This window comes from Ricinus communis, chromosome 1, assembly GCF_019578655.1.
Source record: "Ricinus communis isolate WT05 ecotype wild-type chromosome 1, ASM1957865v1, whole genome shotgun sequence".
Lineage (NCBI taxonomy): Eukaryota > Viridiplantae > Streptophyta > Magnoliopsida > Malpighiales > Euphorbiaceae > Ricinus > Ricinus communis.
In genome coordinates, this window is record NC_063256.1 from 11314633 (window position 1) to 11333179 (window position 18547).

The following is an 18547-nucleotide window of genomic DNA, read 5'->3' on the forward strand; positions in this document are numbered from 1 at the left end:
AAGATAATACTATGATTACCAATTATATCATCAGAATTAAAAAGGTTAAATAATGTAATTTGTATAGAGAAGCTTATGATTATGATGATGATGTGAAGAAGAGATTGAAGCTAAATAGGTTCTTGGAATTAAGGGTGATGGAATATGAAAATGTCACAAACATAGGAGACATAACAACAGGTATCCTTCTTTCATGGCTTGTCACATTCTATATATCTTTTCAATTTCTATTTAATAGATGGAAAGGAAAGGTCCCTTTTCTTTTGGTTCTTTTTATTAATGTTCATTATAAAGAGAGAGATGTCTCTTGCTGTTTTTGTTTTTATTCACCCCAAAAATCATTATGCAATTATAACAAAATTTTCTTTTATTATTATTATTATTATTATTATTATTAACAGATAATATCATGAGCTAGTTTTCTTACCATATTTGACCTTATGCACGACATCTATACCAAAACTGTTTCTGATAGATAATTGAGAAAGATATAGACATTGAAATGGCAAATTGGAACACCATGAATAAGAAATAGCCAGGAATTGCAGAGTTGTGACCAGCAAAGGTTCATACGAGCCTAAAATCTTAGTCAGACATGGTCGTAGCACGATAGAAACATGGATGGCGATTGTACAGTGAAAGTGGGGACTGTCAATAATAGTAGGGAGGCTGCTTCATTTTCCTTAAAGGCTGCTTGGAATCAACAAGTTATGAGGATAAGAAAGACCACATTTCTTTTCGTTCCAATTATTTCCCATTACCTGTTCATGATCCATTGAAATGAGTTGTTTAGTTTGCTTATGGACTGTCTATTTCACATTAAAAAAGAAAACAAAAGGCCAAATGTATATTCAGACACTTAAGTCTTGACCATTTGAAATCACTATTATCTAATCATTCCTATTTTAGAAAATTAAAGGGTTATGCTATCACTATTATCCTAACTGTTTTTATTTTAGGCGAAGTTTTCCCAGATCGAAGAAGAATTTGCTTTATTTCAGTTCTTTTTTCATCCATAGAAAGAAAGATAGTCGTTTCCATATATTCAGTACAAAAGAAAAACTAATTTGATAGAAAAAATAAATTGCATGTGGATGGTTTAGAATTCAAAGCAGGCCCTCCTCCTCTTTTCCCTCTCTTCAACCAAAAACAGGCAAGAAAGTAATAATAATAATAATGAGAAAAGATCAATTGCAATTTCCTGAATTGGGCTCATCGGCTATAAATTTAAATAGATAGAAAGAGTAGCAGAGGGCAACAAGGTCTATAATTAAGCAGCGGCATTCCTTTAAGCCTCTATATTCATAATTCAGATTATTAAGACCTTCATGCTAATCTCCAACTGGATTGTAAATAGATAGAGCAGTACAAAATAAACTGACAGACCCTGGCTGAAGGCGGCCATGCCCATCTAAAGATACATCAGCATTGCATCAGTGTCTCAAACTTAACCGACATCAAATTTGGAAGGCTCCAAAACTAAATAATATCAAGAAGTGATATTGCAGATTAGAAATCCTGATGCTGCCAAAAGTCCAGGAACCTTAAATAGTCCATCTGCTATGTGACAAGACTTGGCACAATCTGTTTTTTGACAAAATTTTCGTTCTATGTGCCTGTCTGAATTTAGCTACTAGAGTCCATAAACAGGAATAGCTTTCAGGTTCTTCAACTTATTCTTAACGACAGACAAGTAGAGGTTTAAAACATAAATAAAGAAGAAAAAACAACAAACAAATCAGAATAAGCTGCCATAAAAAAGAAAAAACAACAAACAAAGAGTTAGCATAAGCACTTGCCACATTCGAACCTGAATCATAATTACGATTTATCAAAACTCTAAGAACAAAAATGCTAAATTTCCATCTGCAGGTGAGAGGCAGAAAGAGCTGTAACCATAATAGCAGCAGGTACCATACGGTAAGTAGTAATCTACCTGAACAGAGACATAGAGCGATACCCTTGTTCAAAAGAAGTCAGGTTTTACACGCTGAAGTGGTGATATGCAATGAGACTAAATGGAAAAATTAAAAAAGGTTGCATGTAAATATGAAGAAATATTGAACTTAACTAAAATTTATTGTTACATGACAATTTAAAAAGTAGATATAATAACTAGATATTATAGTAACAGCAGATAACTTTAACAAAGAGGCTCAACTCAGCATAAAAAGACTCTGAATTGTGGAATTAATCAATGGCAGGGATGCATGGTGTGATTAACAGCACCATGGACCCAAGGACAATCATGACAAATGAAGATAAAAAGAAAAAGCATTCATGGAATGATGACAACATCAATCCAGCTGCAAGATTGGAAAAGAATCAAGATCAATAGCATCAGAGTTGCAACTATTTAACGAAGAAGCATTTCTGAAATAAAAAGAATCAATTAAAGAATAGTGACATTGCCTACCCATCTCTGCATACAGTGTTGACTGGAGGCCACTTTCAATGGTGACTTGATACTAAAATCTGTTTCAACTTCTTTTGCGGATAGACCAAAATCCTTAAACTTGAAATCTTAAAACATCAGCATCTTAACTCTCAATCATAGTTTAACATCCGCAGATCAATAAATCCAAGAACTTGGCAAGAGGATAGCATTATTCCTCAGTTGCCTCCTTTGCAAATAGGGATCTATAGTACTCTTTGAGCTCTTTAGTTCATATCAGACTAAACTGAAAAACTAAATAACCGAAATATGTTTATACATATCACTTTATTCGGTTAATGTTGAGTTTTCAAAGGTTCAAATGGGGTTTTGCGTTCACAGCGATTATAACAGTTAATGGTGACGAGCAATATGCATATAACAGTTAATGGTGACGAGCAATATGCATCAGCCTGCATAATAAGAGCAGAGATTTCAAATGGGATATCCAGCCAGCAATGGGAAGAGAAATATTCCAGATACAAAAGAGCAAGGTTTAGAAATGCTGTTCAATCTACAAGAGGCAACTAAATACGGTACTGAGTAAGCTGAATGCTAAAGCCTCATGATATGCCACATGCCTACAACAGTAATGTTAAAGTTATGCACAAATTCAATAGCCACATGTTTCCCAACAAACCTCTTCCACCGATGACCATATTTCCTATGGTCAGTTAGCTAATGATCATCTGCATCAGGTTTTGCTCACTCTAAGCCAGCAACACAACATAAAAGCAGAGAAAGTCATCACAAAGGCCTGGAATAGTTAACCTAAAGTCATCACAAAGGTGGCAAAACCAATTTTCCTTTTTTTACTTGACAATGAGCATAAAAGATTTAAATGAAAGATAATCTTTTAACTCAGTTACTATAACATTCTACAAGTGACAGTAGATCCATACAGGAATTGCTTAAACAGATTTTGATGTATCCCTATTGAAGCAAGCAACTGCTGCAACGCCTTGTTGACATATATAAGCAGTAATTTTATAGCTCAACTCAAATTTTAAGGTAGAAAGACTTAAAGACCATAAAAGAGATTTTTCAGTGCAATTCAAATGAAAAATGATGTCAAGAAATGGAACACTTCCAGGATATTATAGACCAGCTGATATATGAAGCACACAACTATTATTAATTGCAGATAATCAACTAAGTAGATAAACTCGGCCAACTCAAAGACAGGAAGGAGCAGTCATCTCAAATAAAAAGTCTATTCCTCAACCAATGCTAAAGTAATTAAGAGGTTTATGAGGTCTCGTCATAATTGACATAATTTGTGTTCTTTTCCAGCAAGGGCTTAGCATAGAAGGCATAATACTTTTGTAAGAACCAGAAATTGCCACTTTAGACAAGATGTAGTTCAGTTAACTGCGTGAACAAAAAAATAAATAAAAAATATTGGTGTTTTTGCGTCAATGTGGAAATCATAATACCTCACAGAACAAAATAATGGGAGTTAGAATCTCAAAGAAAAAGATTAGCAAAAGCAACAAGGATTTCAAACTTTATTTCATTAACTTTGCAATTTACAAGGATGGTACATTATTACTATAATTGGGGGTCAAATGCACCTTTGTTAGTAGAATATATGAAATTCCTTAGAGAACAGCTACACTTTTATTTCTGTCCCTGCAAAACCAAATTGCAATGCCATATCTATTAATCCAAACAATCCACATTACCAAGAACAGGAGGCAAGGAAAAGCAATGAAAGAGTACAATGAATTGGAAACCGCCACGAAAAAAGAATATCAACGAATTGTAAAACGAGAATAGTAATCATCACCTCTCATGACTCAGGTACATCAGGAACCTTGTATGAATCTGGTGTAACTTCTGATAACCACAATCCTGGGAAAATTGACTGCATGACCAAAAACAAATTACAAATTAATTAAGCCACTAAAAAATCATAATATATATATAAATAAATAAATAAAAGCTAGGAAAGAAAATGGAAATAAAAGAATACAATTGAATCCACATCTCTTATTTAGTAACATACCAAGATAACGGAAAGGATTTAAAGAAATGTTTACAGCCAAAATATTAAGAACAAATTCTGATTCTATATCTACAGCTCTAGAAAGAAAGTGAACTAAACTAAGCAGTCCTCAAAGATCAGAACTTTAAATAAGCAAAATGGAAAAGACGTCGACTTTTGCCACATTTTCCCCAGCAAAAAGAAACCCAAAACAGGAATTAAAAAAAAAACCCAGAAATGCTCACATCCAAATACTTCTGCAAAATTCGAGGCCTCTTCTTAGGCCTTCTGGGTGGCCTAATCCTAGCAATCTGAAAGAAATCCTGTTCAATTTCCTCTTTTAACAAAGGAACAGAAAACTTGACTTTCTTAACCATACTAGTTGTATTATCGTTTCTCTTAGGAGAATCAATCTCCAAATTCCTCCGTAAAGAATCAAAATTATTTCTCTTCTCTTCAATTATCCTCAGTGGAGCTTTACAGGCTGCCCTTCTTGTCCTCAAATTCCAAGGCCTAGAAGAATCGTCATTGCCATTGCCAGTAGTGGCACCTCTATTATTATCATCAAGAAAAGGAGAGACCTTTGCAGCACCAACAACAGCACTTGCATTATTATTGAATCCAAGAATAGAAGGAGAAGTGGGATTTTGATTATCTTGAATGGGGACATGATTAGTGATCTTGGGGGTATCAAGGGATTGACCATTATCAGTGAGTTTGACACATCTAAGGAGTCTTTGGTTTCCCCATTTCAAATAAGGTAATGAGAAGTTGTGTAGTGGCGGCTTCGGTCGATCTTGGGGCGTTGTCATTTGCCTCTTGTTTCTCTGTTTAGAGAGTCTGTGTCATATATGTTAATTAACCATGTGAAGAAGAAGAAGAAGAAGAAGAAGCTGTGTTAAAGCTTTTTATTGCTTTCTGATGGTTCTGTTTCTTTCGATTTGTTCTGAAAGCATAAATTTTGAGGAATTTGTGGAAATCCTTCTCAAAAGAATGAAACAGAGACAAAATGATTTTCTCTTTTCTTTTTGGAGGGGCTTATGGGTGTAGTTCGATAATCGCCGGGAAATATATTTATATGTAAACTGTGAGAGAGAGAGAGAAGCGGATTTAACGTTGGTGTAGACTTTGGAGGTATGATATAAATACCCACGAAAATTGCTATATTATTATACGTTTTCCTTTTTGCATTTTCAGAAATAACGCTTTCCTTACTCGTTCAAAATGATAAAAAGAAAATGCATATATATTTTTTAATTTTTAATATAATTTTCATTTCATATAACGACTTTAATTTTTAACCTTTTCTAATATAGAAAAATCCATATTTACTTTTTCATTTGATTTGACTTTTTATTTTATATAACAAATTAGTCCTTAACATTTTAATTCTTAATTGAAATGACACTTCACTATTTTTTTCACCTAAATATATTTTCAATTAATAATTTATTTATAAAATATTTTATTCTTAATTTATGACACTTCACTTCATTATAGTAGTGCTTTTTCTAAGTTAGGATCTCTTTTTTTTTTTTTTTTCAGTTATTATTATTATTTGCTCATATGAAAGAACTAGAGCATTCACAAGGAAATTACAACATATGGGCATAGTTTAAATTATTATTATAAATCCAGGTACAAACTCGATTAATAAAACTTGCGTGGTTTCTCAAGTCCAACTTAGATTAAATGGATATAATATATAGTTAATATTTTCTATGCACATTTTTTTCATGTGACTTATTCATCATATAAATTTATTAAAATCTTTTCATGACATATGCAATAATGAAGAATAAATCAATAATTCAAAATTATTAGTTTCTAAAATATTATTATTATTATTATTATTATTATGAATTAAAAAGATACCAATTATAAACTATTAACCGTTATAAGCTGTTAATTTTAACTCAACGGTTCAATTAGAAAACCATAATCACTCCTAATTATTAATGTACCTTGTATTTATAGTATTTTTTAAATAAAACATGATTTCGGAAAAAGAAAATGGAATGACATATCATCATATGTAGTAGAAGAAAATAGAGAGCAGAATTTTATTTTTATTTGACAAGCCACAAGAAACAGGAATTTAAAATAAAAAAAAAAAAAAAAAAAGATGGAATATGCACCAATAGTGAGATTTAACATACTTGAGCCAAGCAGGAATGCAATTTGGTGCTCTTTCTTTTCCCCTTGGCAGAAATGAATCTTATTGATGCTCACCTGTAATTCTTAATTTTTTAATGATTGATTGTAATCAATGGTCGATCCCACCTCCTCGAATGAGGGAGAGGTAGGGTTGGCTGCATCTAGGAACAGACAAATTCTATACATGCAACTCTCAAATGTACTGCCGATCCTATTTGATGTAAAAAAAGATTGGAACTCAGAACAAGAAAAATTCAATGTTTCGAAGAACTTTTATCTTTTCTATCAAGTGCTCTCGCCATCTGTATGCTATCCGTGGAACTCAAACAAGAAAAATTCAATCATTCGAAGAATTTTTACAAGATGACACATCTGAGCATACATAAAACTTGGCGACAGGTAAAAATAAATTGGTCGAATCAACAGTTATATACAAACTAATGCCTATACCTCTTCATCTACCCACAAGAAAAAATTATCACTGATGTGAAGCAGAGGAGTTGGGTTTCGCCATCCCACTCTTGATCACTCGGGTGTTGTAAGATCCACAAGATCCGCATTTGTGATATAACCAGTGGAAGCGTGCGGTTCCCTTTCGATCGCAGTCATTGCACAGTATATCCTGCATTGTTAGATGAATATCAGACACCATTATGAATATAATCAGGATTGAAATTCCAGTGTAGGATGACCTTTCAGTAATATTGAGTGCTGAGTACTAAAGAAAACATACATAAGAGGCAAACTTACTTGAAAACATTCCCTGTATTCTTCTGGAAGCTCCTCAGCAGCCAACAATGCGTCAAGCATGCCAAAGTAAACCTGCATGGTTTACAATAACAAGGGAATAATCATTCAGACTTCATGTATTATGCAGCAAAGCAATAAAGACCACCAAGAACTACAGTAAGAAGAAACTAGCTAATTGCCGAAGGCCATTAGTACCAATATCAACCTACTCTTAGATTTATTAAACAGTACCAACTTAATTCCTAAGAAAGAAATTATCCACTTTATAGTTCTTTTTTTATGCCATTCATGTAATTATGAATCAATGAATATATTTATAATGATTTGAGCCGGTTTGTGAGTATTGGCCAGCAAATTACACAGCCGTTCAACTGCCCTAATTTGGTCTTTCATTATTGTACCAAAAAAGTACTGTAATTCCTTTTCTTTTGCCAACAAAAGCATATGAAGGTTTACGTATGTAAGTTTTACCACTGACCCACTTTCTAAGTCAATCTGAAAAACTGAAAGTCATGGCCTTTCAAGTAAATTACAAGTACCACTAGCAAGTATGCTAAAGAGTTTGATCAATACTGAAACTGACATCGTGGAAATTCTGCTAAATGACAATCATATACAAGTTAAAAGCAGAGGCAAACCAATTTCTAGGTTTTAGCACTTAGATCAATATTTCTCTCTTTTAATCTGATTCATCAATATGACAGGCATTCAACTTTTCAGCAAATAAAATACATCTGAAATGCCCACCAAACAACAATGACAAGAGAAGTTTCTTACCGCCATATCTCCTAAGGATTTGCTGCAAATTGGGCAGGTGTAGTGACTGCAAGTGTACGCCTATATAAGAGAACGAGTGTAAAGAGATTTCGACCTGTCTAATACATCTAAGGGAAGATAATAAAAGAAAGTAAATGACATATGGAACAACAGCAAGAGTGTTAGAGAAACGGAAACCTGAAAGCAAGCTGAATGCATGTAATGGCCACAAGGCAAAGCTCTGACAGTTTCACTCGAGGTGAATAAAAAATCGCAGCAGATGGGACAGTTTGTCTCCAAACCTTTCTCCAAGCACTTGTGATTCACTGCCTTAATCCCCAAGCAACAGTTGCATGTCATGCAATGAAAGTAATCAATGCCAAGACCCTTCCCAACACGGCATAAGTTGCAAAAAGGGCAATGATATATAGTCCTGAAATGACACAAAGCAAAATTATAACAAGCATTCGTAAGACAAGGACACGTTCAGCAAGCTACACTGGATGTAAAACTGGTCGTTTTTCAAAACCAAACACCAGCTCAGTTTGGAACTTTTATAATGCCAAAGAGCAAGCCAATTTGCTAGGATCAATGTCAACCACAAATGAAGATTCAAATTTCCAAGGAACGAAAGACAAGATGATAAAATTACCTTTTTGCATCATGCAATAATGTTATGAAGTTGCACAACCAGGTAATTCTTAAAGCTTCTATAAACAAGCCATGCAGAGTATAAGCTTCATAGCACAACGTATACATGTTTGTTCCATATATATAACTGGTTGATGCAGTATCGATGTCGTGTTTGATGTTTCCTCAACTTGTAAAGATTCTAGGTTTCTAGTACTTTGACAATCTTATTGTTGAAAATTGACTTTAATTTGCTGCTAATCAAAGTGGAAGAAAACATCTCTGATTCCCATTTTTCAATCAATTTGGCCATTGATAAGAAGTAGAACTTTTTAGCATGTCAAGCTCACCAGGATACTAAGTATGCAAACATCAGTCATCAAACACCCGGGGAGAGCATGTGATGATTGAAAACTTTATAACAGTTAAGGGCATGTTCCCATCAACCATCTCATGTTAGAAAACAGGTCTGAAGGATTTAGAAATCTTTAAAGATATGCATATAATGCTATAACAGATTTCAATTAACATACAACAAAAGTTCTAAACATGTAAATCCAAAGCCAAACTCAAGTTCAAAATGGGTTCTAGTCCACAAAAAAGAACAAAGAAATCAAACATAAGGATACTCTCCCTGAAAATTTCAAGTACTATCCTAGAATAATATAATTAATTTCATTATAGCATTTGTCGATTGAAGGCACCGAGTTTGATAATGCTTTTAACTACAAAAGTTTCAGAACCTGGATACCTTTCATCGTCAAAAAACTTGCATATATTGCAATAGTACTTTGCCATGGAAAGTCCATCGCATGCAGGTGTAGTGCAGAATGGCCCAACCGCCTGAATCTTCAGACAGCGCATGCACATCATTTCTGATGTCGCTTTTCTGCAGTAAATTAGAAGAACATCATGCATTTGGAAGCTTCAGTTTAAATATGAAGTTAATTAATTATTGCAAAATTCACCTATCCATTGAGTGATCGCTCGCTTTGTCATGGCAAAATCTACAAGTAAACAACTTGCCACAGCAAGCGGCACGAAGTTTACAGTTTCGCTTGTAGTGCTCACACCCAAATACTTGATTTTCATGATCTCGATATGATGGTGAGCATTCCATAACATCATCATCATTAGAAGTTTCATCTGATGTTGTTTGAGGCAACTTCTGCTGAGCAGCTATCCAGCGACTAAAACATACATGTACTTCTAAATTAATTCAGGATACAGTATAATTATAAATAATATCCTATACATATGTCACCCTTAATGAGCTAAAATAATCTGGGAAGGTGAGTCCTCACAAATGAACTGTAATATGTAAATTAACGTCAATGGCAACTAATACCCATGCATTTGCTAACTTTAAGATAATATAATAAATAAAGCAAGTTAATTAGCCAAACTGACCTAGTCAGAAGATTTTGAACAAGATATGCTTTTCTCCTTGGATCAAGAGTTGAGTCCCTGTAAACCTTTCTAATCTCAGACTCGAGCTCATTTTCATTCATACGGAAGATATTCTTCCACCCAGGCTTAAACATCTGATCAGTCGGGTCCAAGCTATCTTTGAACTCTTTGGCTGCAATAAATAAAACAGAAATGAGTAGAAAACTGGCATTGAACATAACTTTTGATTGGTAAAACTATTCAAAGCAGCATGAAACTGCAGGTTAACACCAGTTAGAAGCACTGAACAAACCTTCTTCAAAAATGCTAGATTCTGACGGTTCAGTCTGCAAAGATGACTCTGTAGGTCCCTTCCAGAATTCATTTAGCCAGTCATTGAACATTGTGTTTTTTGCAGCCTGTTTCCATGTGTCCATCATTTTGTTCTGCTCATCCTGAGTAAGAGCAGAAGTTACCCAAGGTAACATAGATTGCAGCACTTCAGCACCAGTAGTACCAATTATGCGGCCAACTATTTTATCTTGCTCTTGAACAGAAATATGCTTCCCAAACAATGGCCATAATTCAAGTTCTTCTCTGAAAATATGGTGATCAAGAGTAACCCTTATTGATTTGCACATTCCTTGCAGCTTAGTAGCTAGCTCAGCATACTTTACCATACAATCATCATCATGTGCAACAGAAATCTCCATATTGCTTCCAGCTGAAGCCTCCATTAAGTGGGCCCTATGCAAGTTTTCATGAAGTCCTGAAAGCTCAGATAGAATACATGAAATATCTTCAAATAATTTTTCCTCTTGCTTATGGTCCAGCATGTATGAATGACTCACATTATGAAGTGCCTCTTTGGATTCTAACGCTGGGAAAACAATATCATCCTCAGCATTACTATGAGCTCGGTATAATCCCCATAGCAAACGGAATCTTCCGATAAACTGCTGAAGAAGTGCCTCATCACAATCCCCAAGCTTCCCAGATTCAATATCCAGATACTCCAAGTCTTTGCGTATAGCTTTATGAAATTTAAATATCGTATCAATTGGTCGTTCTACATAGTCAATGTCAGAGGAACTATTATCTGTTTCCCAGACAAAAAGACTGGAATTAAGGGCTGGAACAGAGGAGCTGAAAGACAAGGACCGCAAAGACTTGGCAGAAGAAAGAGAACTAAAACCTAGATTATTGCTATTAACTCCTAAACCTGGGACACAACAAACCCGATTAGTGCAAGATGGTTTATTGGAACTTGGAGTGTCTGAGGAGTTGGGGGCATCGCTATTTTTGCATGACACTGAAATGTTTCTTTTGACTGCCCTTTTGATGTTGTCTTCATGAACTGATACACAGTTATTACTAGAACAAAATACAGAAGCACATGCATAGCATGATGCAACATCTTCTTCAATATCAGAGAAATTTTTAGCTGGACAACAGCCTATTGCACTTGACAAGCATGCGCCCTGGCTACGTCCCTTGCAAGCCCAGCCAGTGAAAAGTGTCACCAATGCAGCATCTGTCGATGGAGCTGAATCAAAATAACCACAAATCCTGAGAAAATTTATGTAATTGTGTGACTTCATCAAATAGAATACATCTCATTAGAACTATGAAGGACATGGATACAGAACCTGCTGACTGCATGTTCTTCAGAAAATTCTTGGCCTCAACTTCAGTTAGAGTCCCCACCAACCATGGCAAAACACGTTCAATCAATTTCAGTGGCATCACACACAAGCTTTGGTATAAAAGATCCTGTTGCCTTTTGAAGCTAAAGTGCTTTCGGGCAAGTGGAAGAACCTAGACATGCAAAAAGACTTAGCAGATGGTCTTCAAGAATTAAAGGAGATGTTTGGTGCTGCAGTTTTTTAATCAAGGTCATTTACTAAAAGTCCATTGAGAAAATAGTATTTTAAGCTTAACATTTGAAGAAAAAGCAGATAAACACAGTAGTTTCTAATTAGAGCACCTCCATAAATTATCACATACCAACTCCCACAAACAGCTCATTCTAACTTGGTCATACTTCAATACTAAAAGAACCTAAAGTTCACTATTCACAGACTACCAAACATCCCCAAAGAAACTATAACATCAACAAGGAAACCTCACCTGAACTTCCTCATTGTAGAAGTGCTTTTCTATAGTCTCTATTATCTGATCAGCATGTGAGCACAACTTTGCATAAAACTCAGCAGCTGAATTAGAATTTGCACCTGATCTTTGGATACCTTCAATCAAGCTTCTAAATGCATTAAATTGACTTTCTTCTTCAGCATGCTCTTGGAAGAAAGAGAACTCTCCATCTACTGCAGGAAATATGACCTTGTCCTCAGCAATGCTGTAAATAGAGAAGGATAAATGCTTCAAATTAGACAGTTTACTGGACAATTCATACATTAAAAATTCAGTAATCTCGGATGCTTAGAAATACAGCCTTGTGTCCAAAAAAAATCCACAAAGAAAGCAGCCTAATTATTTCCTAGCAGCTTTGCTCAAATTAGCTATTGTGTAGCCCAAAATTTGTGTTCCTTGTCCAGATTATTCAAGAATGCCTCTGGAGTAAACATAAAATGAGAAATACATAAATAAAGGTGGAAAAATTTGGGGGGTACAGGTATAGTGTCGTCATCATGCAACAACACCTCTTTGCCACTACAACATCGTCGAAAGCACTCGCAATGAATTTGAGAACAAAGTCCTTTCTTTTCTGTACATTCAACTATGTACTATCTCTAAAGTATGAAAAGAGGACAGCTAGATTATGTTGTAATGATGAAACTGAAAAAACAAGATATCTCATTATCTGCCACATTAAACCTCAGAAAGGAAGTACCTATGGAAGATGCAAACTTCAGCAATGAATTGCAACCGATCATCAAAGGTCGATAGATTTGTAAAATCCCCAGAAGATTGTATCTTTCTAGCTTCCTCAGCTAACTTATTTAACTCTCTTTTAATAGCATTATGCCAAAGCAATATTTCATTTATTGGATGTGTTCTCACAGGATCTGAAGCATCATCACTTGATTCCAAATATTTCCTTTTCCCAATCTTGTATTGCTCACATGCACAGGTCATATGATCCAATTCATGAGTTATTGTGCTAGCAGCAGAATTTGCACAGCATTCATCCTGAGGATTATCAAGAGCTGTCTTCTCGTGATTCCCCCCTTCCATCCAGGTGAAAATAATCTTCAACAACACTTTTAATTAGTCATCCGTTTTTTAGAGAAATACATCCAAACAAATAATGATAAATTGCTACATGAAAAGTGAATATTTACCTGCTGAAGAAGCTTCTCTTCTGGAATTATCTTGCTTAAACAGTTGCACATGTCTTGGCGTTCGATAGGTGAAAGAGAAGATGATAACCATGGCAGAAACTCTGCCATCATGTTCACAGGAATGCTGCATACAAACTGCCACATTAGAGATGCCTGCTCTTCAAGAGAGAACTTCTCAACAAGCAAGGGAAAGACCTGACATGATTAAGGAGAAAACCAAAAAGCAATTAAAAGGTTAAATCAAGAAGCAGTTAAAAGGTTTCTGTTTTATCAGCACCAGAATCAGTAGCCTAAATAGAGATTTTGGAGTCAATAATATTGTGAGACCATGAATAATTTTGGCCAAAATCTATAAGCAGAACCCCTGATGCCAGTTTAGTGCTGGTATACCATAAAATAAATGTAAACTTCCACATTGATAATCAGAGTTCAAAACAAGAAATGTATAAATTATATAAATTTTAAACAGTCAAGGAATGGGTCAAAATTTTCCCAAGTAGAGGGTCAATAAAATGTTGTTCCTGGTAAACCGAAAGCAGATGCAATAAGAAATAGTTGGATATAATGCTATAGCACAAGAGTGGTAACTGAGAACGTTAAATATATGGCAAACCATAGAGCAAGGGGCAAAAGCTCTAAAATAAAATCTAAGTGCAACGGCCATAATGTGATGAAAGTCGTTAATGGTTTTAATGGCTGTTAAGGTTGTAATTCGGAGAGGGGCATTGTGTAACAACCTCTAACAAAGTAATAGCCAGAAATTTCACCATTTAATCATTCATCCATAAATGACATTTCTGCAGTTACACCAAAAATCTTCTTGATATTTATAAGTTATAATGTTTGTGAACTTGAATGGACAAACAAAAATATGCAATGTGTTTCAGAGCTGCTGTTTATATATCATCCTACACAAACTTTAGCAAATTATTTTGAAACAGAAAAAAGAATAAAATGATGAGTAATTCAATATATATTTATATGGTCAGATTTTTTTAAATTTACTTATTTTCTTAAATTTAGTTGATAAACCAAACACCCAACAGAAATGATGACCATGCTTGCTGCTACTATCCAGATAGATCAGATTAGTAGTAAACACTTTTCGACCATAAATACATTCCTATTCTATTTGAATCCTTCTTTTATCCTTTTATGTAACTGCGAAAATACATGCTATTACTTGCTGTGCAGAACAAATTATTTCATAGAGTACATGCTTTTACTTAGATGAGAGACACATATTACGTCAGGATTAGATAATAGAATTGCAAAATAAAGCATCACCTGTTCCTCTTCCTTTGCCAAGTGCTGAATAAGTGATGTCTGCAGGGCTCCTGTGCAAGATGCTAATTCCTTTGGGAAGCTTTCATCATTTTGCTTATAACTATTGAGCAGCTCAAATAATTGAGCAAAAAGACTGCTTTCACCCTTGTGTTCAAGTGAGTACGCTTGTGCCACATTCTTGACACGTATGTCAAGAGCTGGAAAAATAACCTGCATTTTCCAAAATATCAGGCTGGCATTACTACTATCTTGTATCAACTGCTTCAGGGATTCAAAAAAGAAATGACATCAATTCACAGGTTGCAGTCAATTGGTTCATACTGATTGCATCTAAGAGTTCAAAAGAGCCTCTCCAGATCAGTCTTTTCAAAAGTAGCAAGCAGTTGACAGTTGTAAAAGGGTTCCCTTTCATGGATCAGTCAAAGTTAAGTTCTAATGCAATGAGTAAATTTTTGTAAGCATGCAAAATTTCACATTTTGTGTTTTGTAGAAATCATATTAATAATTTTTCTGCTCTTGATGCATGAATGCTCAGGATGCAAATATGTAACATAATCATGATTTGTGTGGCCGTCTTTTTTACTGTAATCAAATTTGATATATTCACATTTTCTAATAATCAGTCAGACACAGGACACAACATAGTCAGAAGGGCAACATCTTAACTACTAAGATTTTGTCTACCCTAACAGCATTATCTGCTAAGAAAAAAAACTTGTGCCGCATACTTCGAAAAGTGAATATCCACTTAGGCTGCAACAAAATCAGACCCACAAGATGATTGCCCTAGCTTCACAAACTATTACTAGAGCTATCACATATCATGTCATTTGAACATCTCTGAGTTGTTAAATTTAGTGGAATTTTCCCTACAAGTCTTGGTCCTAACAAAGAAGAAGTATCCAAAATTCTTCACCCCCAAGACAACATTTAAACATCTAGAAAATACAGTAAGATGTATGTATGAAAATGCAACAAGCACACTTCTTTTAGAGGGAAAACTACCAATATTCTATTCGACCACTTAGAAAGAAAAATACTTTAAACAAAATACCTAATAGCATGGGGATATATTTATTTAAAACTTCAACCATGAGCACAGGCAAATCGAGCCGTAAGTATACTGAAATACTCTCCCCAACCCCCCACCCAATGTTTGGAAAGTCTAAAAATGCAAAAATTCAACTCAAATTAAATGCTATTAATTCAGTTCTCATATTTTGCGAGTTCATAGTTGGTAAAAACTTTTCACATTTCAAATTAATAAGAAAAACAAGAGATTTTGTAACCAAGGACATTTTAAGAGAAATGAAATAACGCCAAAGTTGAAATTATAGTTTCCAAAGAATTTTGATTAAATTGAACTGGAAAAAGTTCCTAGACATTATTAACCATGAAGCATAAAATGGTAAAAGAAAATTTTGAAAAAAATTTGCCCAACTTGAACGCAAAAACAAACCCTGACACAGCAATTGCTACAAATACAGAGTAACAATCAGTAAACGAGGCACTCCAAAGCATTAAAAATAATAATAATAATAAATTGGGTACCTCATCCTCGGCATTGGAATGGTGATTATAAATCATTCGAATAAAATGGTAGCGTTCGAAGAGAGAACCGAGATCGACAGGGTGTCCAGTAGCAAAAGCCAAAGCTAATTGATGAAGCGAATCAAGCTCATTACAAATGGCTTTATGGAAGTAAAGAAAAATTAAGATTGGAGATTTTATTTGGTCGTCGTTTTTGCTCTCTGCACAACAACAACGACGACGACGACCTCCTTTACTTGTATTATTATTATTATTAGGCTCCACTTTCGATAACATCATCCCTTCTCCTCTTTGCAATTCCGGTAACGGCGTCGCCATTTCTCTCTATCTACAACAAACTTATCCGCGACGACTTTCTGTTCGTACGGTCAAACTTCGTCTCTTTCTTTCTTTCTTGTTTTCTCTGAAAATATAATTTGTGTAATTTGTATACCTTAAGAAGTTCAGTTTAATCGTATTTTTAATGAATGGAAAGGTTGAAGAAGGATAGAGAGGCTGCTTTGTTTGTTCGTTTGTCTGATTGTGAAGTGGGGGATCTGATTAGGAATGATAGATTTATATAGTTGGATAGGTGCCACGTGGTATGCTGATTAGGAAACATTAGTGATGTAAGCAAGGAGGTGGTGTGGACAAGTGACAATTGACTAGAGGATGGAGAAAACTTTATTGTATTTCTTTTTTGGGGGTTTTAATTAGTGTACATCTTCAAGTTATAAAATACTGCTTCCTGATCCAAAAATAATAATTTTGTTTTTCACTTTTTGGTTTAAATTATTTATTTTTTAATTATAAATCTTATAAATAATTATGTTCTTATTTATAAAATATTCAACACTATATATCATCACTTAAGATTTTATGTTAGAATTATTTTTTTTATTTTTTATCTAATTTTATTGATGAAATATTATTATTGTGTTTAGTAGAAATTTATAAAATTTATAAAATTTATGAAATTTATTTATAAATTTAGAGTTAAGTGAAAGTTCTACGTAATTAAATTTATATGGAGTCAGTTTTAGCTAAATTAAATTTTAATAAAATATATAAAAATTTTAAATAATTTTACATTAGTAAGTTAATATATTTTATAATATTAGAAAAATTATTTTAATAATTACTTTTTTATTTATTTTCTTTCTCATAAATTTTTTTCAAATGAAATAATTTTTTTTATAGATTTTAATCAAATATAATATACGAGTCTTTTAATTTGTCTTTCTTTATAAGAGTTTTATTTTATAAAAATTTACTTGTCTTTTTTATGAAAATTTTATTTATCTTTTATCATTAGAGTTATAAAAAATTTGATAGCATACTAAAAATATTAAACTCATTTAAAAGCTTATCAAACGATAATTTAATAAAATCACGGTATGAAATATCTCAACAGCGAAAATGCTATATATATTATTCTATTAACATGATCAATAAAATTTAAAAAGGTAATTTATTTTTATATAATAAAATTAATAATATATATTTTTTAAATATAGTTTGTTTAATTTTTATAAACTGTATCATATTCATTAATAATCCACTTTTATTTGAAAGAAAAGAAAACTGGACTTGGAATTTTGCAAGCCACTCTTCTGTTCGTGGAAAAGATTGGAATGCAATTATGAGCCAGAAAATCTTTAACCCTTCCAGAGAGAAAAAATGATAAATAAATAAATAAAATGTTGTGTGTCTTTTGCAGAACATGAAATTATTATTGATGGTATCACCGGGGCCCATATACTAAAAGCGACAAAATAAATGGATATTATATATTAATACTATGTGCTTACTTTTTTTTATTTTTGTTTTGAAGCAACTATTGTGCTTTTTCCTTCTCTTAAATTTCACGTGAATATCATTTCAATTTGTATCTGCAGTGACAAACCTTTTCTCCTCTTACCAATATTGATGGGCTAATATTAATCTACAGTTTATTTTTATAATAAATTTTTAATATTAGAAATTTTAATTTACTATGATCATGAATAATAAGATTATAAGATTTTAGAATTAATATATTAGAATAAATTATAAAAATTTAAATTAATAATTATTATGTAAAAGCATTTTCTTTATAAAAGTACAAGTTAAATAATAATTTTAAATTCAATAATTGATTGACATAGAATAATCATCTTTCAAACAATGTCATAATATTTGTATTCTTAATAGAAAATATAATTTTATTTTATTTATTCTTAGTGATATATGTATAAAAGTCTGTCTGTATTTAGCAATTTTTATATTTTTTATATTCAGTAAATTTTTAGAAATATAAAATTTATTATCAATAATACATAT

General features: G+C 33.2%; 2 protein-coding genes across 2 annotated transcripts; both read right to left on the reverse strand.

The window, feature by feature from the left end:
* Positions 1-3920: 3920 nt before the first annotated feature.
* On the reverse strand, positions 3921-5677 carry LOC8277660. Its single transcript, XM_002533652.4, has 3 exons — positions 4667-5677; positions 4224-4301; positions 3921-4066 (listed from the first exon to the last, which is right to left on the reverse strand). Exons 1-2 carry the CDS (start codon positions 5231-5233, stop codon positions 4227-4229), a joined length of 642 nt encoding a protein of 213 aa, XP_002533698.1. The 5' UTR covers positions 5234-5677; the 3' UTR covers positions 3921-4066; positions 4224-4226.
* A 1154-nt stretch (positions 5678-6831) lies between these two features.
* LOC8277661 (zinc finger protein BRUTUS) lies at positions 6832-16799 on the reverse strand. Its single transcript, XM_002533651.4, has 14 exons — positions 16247-16799; positions 14696-14905; positions 13409-13603; positions 12958-13316; positions 12234-12462; positions 11753-11921; positions 10417-11649; positions 10125-10296; positions 9683-9904; positions 9466-9603; positions 8283-8517; positions 8106-8165; positions 7329-7400; positions 6832-7200 (listed from the first exon to the last, which is right to left on the reverse strand). The coding sequence occupies exons 1-14, from the start codon at positions 16562-16564 to the stop codon at positions 7057-7059; spliced, it is 3756 nt and encodes a 1251-aa protein (XP_002533697.1). The 5' UTR covers positions 16565-16799; the 3' UTR covers positions 6832-7056.
* Positions 16800-18547: the final 1748 nt, after the last annotated feature.

Excerpts from the sequence above, each read along its gene's own strand:
- LOC8277660 (XM_002533652.4), bottom strand. The coding sequence starts at position 5,233 with ATGACAACGCCCCAAGATCGACCGAAGCCGCCACTACACAACTTCTCA. Across the intron at positions 4,302-4,666 it reads TTTTGCAGAAGTATTTGGAT|TCAATTTTCCCAGGATTGTG; the intron begins GTGAGCATTTCT and ends TTGGTCATGCAG.
- LOC8277661 (XM_002533651.4), bottom strand. The coding sequence starts at position 16,564 with ATGGCGACGCCGTTACCGGAATTGCAAAGAGGAGAAGGGATGATGTTA. Across the intron at positions 14,906-16,246 it reads ATTCCAATGCCGAGGATGAG|GTTATTTTTCCAGCTCTTGA; the intron begins GTACCCAATTTA and ends TGGAAAATGCAG. Across the intron at positions 12,463-12,957 it reads GAAGTTTGCATCTTCCATAG|CATTGCTGAGGACAAGGTCA; the intron begins GTACTTCCTTTC and ends CTCTATTTACAG.